At 34.4% G+C, this 5122-nt stretch overlaps 1 protein-coding gene across 1 annotated transcript; it reads left to right on the top strand.

The window, feature by feature from the left end:
• The first annotated feature begins 3266 nt into the window (after window positions 1-3266).
• LOC143543779 (bZIP transcription factor 44-like) lies at window positions 3267-4395 on the top strand. Its single transcript, XM_077036025.1, has 2 exons — window positions 3267-3485; window positions 3914-4395. The coding sequence occupies exons 1-2, from the start codon at window positions 3428-3430 to the stop codon at window positions 4336-4338; spliced, it is 483 nt and encodes a 160-aa protein (XP_076892140.1). The 5' UTR covers window positions 3267-3427; the 3' UTR covers window positions 4339-4395.
• The last annotated feature ends 727 nt before the right edge of the window (window positions 4396-5122 follow it).

The raw sequence follows: 5122 nt of genomic DNA, 5'->3' as shown, positions 1-5122 counted from the left end.
TCCAAACTACTGGTGTTAGAGCATTCCCAGCCCATTCCCTACCATATATCCATATATATCATATAATTACATTAAAAATCACTGTATTTTCTCTCTCCTGTTTAATTAAATAATATTTTTTATACCTTTATCATTATCTTTTCTCTCTCTTTCACTCACAACCACTTTTAGAAAATATTAAAATATTATACGGTATGAACAGTGAAACCCCAAATTTAACTTTCTCATATAATATTTTCTCTTTCCTCTACTCACAACCACTCATAACCATACCATATAATTTACAAAACCCCCTCACATATATATAGGGAATAGGTTGAGAATGCTCTTATACTTCATCTTTCTTGTGCCTAAACTTCCCAACGAATTGGAAATCGAGCATATCATTTGCACAATAAATAAAAGGCAAACTAAATTTATTAATCCCATTTTGTCATTGACCGATAATAATTCCAATTGTAAATATCCCTGCTAGCGGTCCGACTTTTAACAAAAAAAAAAAACAATTCTCATTAGACCCTTGTTAAATAAAATTAATAGCGTTAAGTTATATCCGAATTTCAAACTGATGTTTTAGGACTTTGATCGGAAGAAGAATACGAATCACTTAATGTAAAACTTACTTCCAAATGGTGCACCAAACACAGAAACGATGATTCAATTCGGATGTTTGGACTTCCAATTAAGATAAATCAAGCCATTTGAAACACTATTTCGAGATAAGTTTTACATGAATGGACTAATATTTTCCTTCTTACTAGAAGCCCTAAAGTTCAGTTTGAAATTCAAATAAAACATCAGTTTCAGGTGGCTTATTTCATACCCATTTAACTAGTAAAAATTAACAGATGTCCATTTAGTTAGCCCATTGAGTGCCCGTAAATAGATTGAGTAAAAAAAAGGCTCAACGGGTGGAAAGCTTGCTCATATTTGTTCAGTGGAAGACTCACTTTGGTTAAAGCTCCTAATATGGTTCTTGAAAACATAAGAAAAAAATAGAAGAAAATTTCTATGGGGTGGTTCGGATAACAAACAGAAATTATATTGGGTTTCTTGGTTCAGTGTGGTAAAGCCTAAGAAGTTTACGGAATTGGGCGTGACCGATCTCTGTAATATGAATTTGGCTCGCTTAGCCAAATGGTGGTGGAGATGGAAGACATAGAAGGATTCTTTATGGGCTAGATGTATCAAGGCTATTCACGATACTCTTCTGCACTCGGATGGTAAGATTGCTAAAGAATTACTTCTTAGCACGTGGCAGAAAATTTCTAACATGGGAACATGCTTCTCTTCATTGGGTATCCAATATAAAGGTCTCTTTGTTAAGGAGGTGGGAGATGGTGTGGATACGAGATTTTGGTTAGACGTTTGGTTGTGCAGGTTCGCTTTGAAACATTTGATTCCGAAAGGGTACAAATTGGAGGTTCGTAAATGATGTCCAGTGAGCGAAATTTTGGTTTTGATTGGAACAGAGATGGTGGCTACGGTGTGGAATAGGTCTCGGGCTACCTTTCGTCCACTAACCTCGCCGACTTGGCTGACCTGCACCAAATAGTAGTTTACTACTCGTTCCATGCTGGAAAGGCGAATAGATGGAGATGAATAGGGGATGGTTTTGGTTCATTTACAGTTCACGGGATGAGAGGGGTAGTGGCTGATTCATTGCATTGAAAAGATACGGGCTCGATGTGTTGGATATTGATCGAAATCAAATGTTTCATTTAGAGGCTTTTTGCAACATAGAGTGGCGGTGGCTGTCAGCTTAGTTGCTAGTGGTATGAGCTCGGTTTCCTCAAATTGCCTATTATGTGTGTCAGTGGGAGAATCTGTTAACCATGCATTTCTTGATTGTTAGGCTATGTGTAGTGGATGGGCTACAATTGGGGGCGAATTGTGACATGTGGCGCCCAGTCAGCAAGGAGTGGAAATTTGTTTTTGGGGTATAATGGTGTAGGGCTACAAGTTGGGCACACAGTTTCTTTTTTTATTATTTTCTTTTTATAACTAAACTAAACAAATAAAAACCAATTTATTTAAATAATTATAAAAATGCATTAAAATTAAAAAGAAATACAAAAAACTTAAAACTTAACTAATAATGCATTAAAATTTAAAAAAAAAATTACATAACTAAAAATATTAAAAAACATAACTAAATAAAATACTAATATCCATAATATTCGCGCATTTTTTTCCATTCGTTGTCGTTGCAATAATGCGGCCTCTTCGTGTAACCCGGCATCTTTGAGGGATTTGTATTCTTCACTCATTTCCCGCAATTCCAACATTTGGGCAATTTTTTCGTGTTGTTTGTCGGTTTCTCTCATGGCATCGTTGAGTTACTCGACACACTTTTTGTATTTTTTGATGATTTCTTTCATGGTAGCGGCGAGTTCCACCAGTGTCGGTTGGTTTGGGTTGTTTGTAGGATTCATTTTGTTAGATTTTTTGAAGAATTTAGGTATAAATTGTGTATGAAATGGAAAAGAAGGTGTATGTTTATATATATATATATATAGTTTAATTTTTTTTTATATATAACCGTTACCCCCCAACGGTAACATTATTATTATATTATTATAATTCAATCGAGCAGGCGACAAGTTATCCCCGCCCCCGCCCTAAAATTGCCGGGGGGGGGGGGGTGTTCTAGCCCATTCGCGCCCTTTTGTCGCCCAAATCAACGCCCACTACGTTTGGCCTTATTGAGTGAAGGAAATTTGGAGGGCAGGTTCTATTTGGAGTGGGTACTACGTGACAGGTTTCGAGTCTCTCTCATAGCTATTTCAAATGGAGGAAAGCCCACAAATGTTATGGGTAGGAGATTTCTGAAGGCAATTATCTTTTTGTCGATGTGGTTTATTTGGAAGCAACAGAATGCGAGAACATTTGACCACCGGTGTCCACGAATTCAATTATGAAGGATATCATGCTAAACCTTTTTGGTTGGATTAAGTCTAAGTCTTCTAATAAGGAGTTGATTAATTCTCCTTTATCCGCTGTAATAGGTTGATATTTTCAGGTGCTTGCTTTTCTATTTTGTTGTTGATCCTATCCAGCTTTCGGCTGGTGGTTCCTTCGTTTTCACTGTTATAAAATTTGACTGATAGTTCCTCCATTTTCGTTATAAAATTTGCTTGCCTTTAAAAAAATGCATTATTATTTATCATTTTATTCACCATCATAATTATGAACAAAAAGAAATGAAAAAGAAAAGAAAATAGGGTGAAGAAATCAAGGTGGCACACGTTGATTTCATGTTATCCGCCGGATCCATCTTGTTCAATCCTTCTCTGTTGTCTTCCTCTACTGGTTTTACGTCTTCTCCGAACTCGACTACCCGTTCCGTCTCGATCCAGCTTATTAGTTTCACTTCTTTGTCTTACTTATTCGTTTCTAGATTTATTGTTACAAATTCACATAACCCATGGCTTCTTTAAGCGGAAATTCATCCGGATCTGACGAAACCCGAAGCGCAGCCACTTGTAAGTGATTTATCTGTCCGTTTTTGAGTTCTTGAAAAACGTTCAGTTTTAATTTTAATTTTTTTTTTCATCATTTAAGTTCTAAAATTTGGGTAGTATAAAAAAGTGAATTTGGCCTAGTTTTATATATTAACCAATAACTAATCGATTATTATACATTTGAGTGAAAATATTTGTGTTAAATTGTATATTAAACAATTATTAATTAATTAAAATTTAAGATATGAAATAAACATCTTTAAGTCTGGTTCGGGTTTTTTAATTCGAGCTACACGCAAAATCGAAATTGAACTGAAAGTTTGTTTTTACGAAAACATAAAACTAAACCATGGGTTTGGTGTTTTTAGTTTCTGATTGGATTTTTCTGTTTCACGCACACCTCTAACTTTATGTATGTTAATTTATGATGTGGGTGGAATTTTTTATAGATTCGCCACCCAACGATGGATTGATCGATGAGAAAAAGAGGAAGAGGAAGGAATCGAACCGTGAATCGGCTCGCAGATCAAGGATTCGAAAGCAAAAGCACGCGGCGGATCTAATGGCGGAATCAAACAAGATCAAGAGCGATAACGATCAGATCCGGGCCTCAATCAACGTTACGACTCAACGGTTTGTTGAAATCGAAGCCGAGAACTCGGTTTTGAGGGCTCAGATGAGTGAGCTTAGCCAGAGGATGGATTCCCTTAATAGAATCTTGGATTCCATTAAGATGAATAGTAATTGTACAACTCATCAATGCATGAATGATAGGTTGTTTGAGTTTGGGTTTGATTGTGTGGAGAACCCATGGAACATGATGTATCTTAATCAACCACCTATCATGGCTTCTGCTGATACGTTTGGGTACTAGTGATCATGACATGATTGAATGGTTGTTGCTTTGTGGTTGTACTTTTTATGTGGGGTCTGGCTTTGTTGGGCTGTACTTTTTAAGTGGGGTATGGTTTTTTTTGTGTTGTTAAGGTGTACTATGGGTTATGATGGATTGATGGGACATTATCAAGTATTGGAGCTAGATATTAATGCTTGTATTTGTGTTTTTTTTTTTGTATTTATGTGATATTTTTAATATATTGTTGATTGGTTGTTTCTTTTTTCTTTCCTTTTTCAATCAAGTTTTTGTGGAGTTTGATATTTACTACAAACATATCTACGCATTTCTTGAAGTTCTTTAATATTAATATAAACTAATTTTTATCCCTCGTATTATTAGGGTTGTTTTATATTATTTGATTATAGTATTTATTTATTTTTTGAATTTTTATTTTTGTTATTGTATGAAAGTTAATAATATACTTATGATTTAATGATAAATTGTTTCCCAAATAAATGAGATGTTATAACCCGGTTTAAAAGCAATATGGGTTGATGAGAACAAAGATCCGTTTATTTTTTTCTTACTACAAATTGGATTTTTAATTATAAATAATATATATCTTTTTTTAAATAAATCATATATTAATTTTTAGTATATCCCTACTTTATAGGATTATTATATCAAATATTTGATAAGATTAGTTTTTAGTTTAATGAGATGTTATAACCCGTTTAAGAAATATATGGGTTTGATATGACCCATACCCGTGAATTCCGGTCAAATTCATAAAAAGCTTCCATTTAAAAATAAAGCAAAT

Source organism: Bidens hawaiensis, unplaced genomic scaffold (assembly GCF_021521415.1).
Source record: "Bidens hawaiensis isolate Kalapana, Puna unplaced genomic scaffold, B.hawaiensis_p1.1 tig00013298_1, whole genome shotgun sequence".
In the NCBI taxonomy this organism is placed as follows: domain Eukaryota; kingdom Viridiplantae; phylum Streptophyta; class Magnoliopsida; order Asterales; family Asteraceae; genus Bidens; species Bidens hawaiensis.
This window is presented reverse-complemented; position numbering and strand designations above follow the sequence as displayed.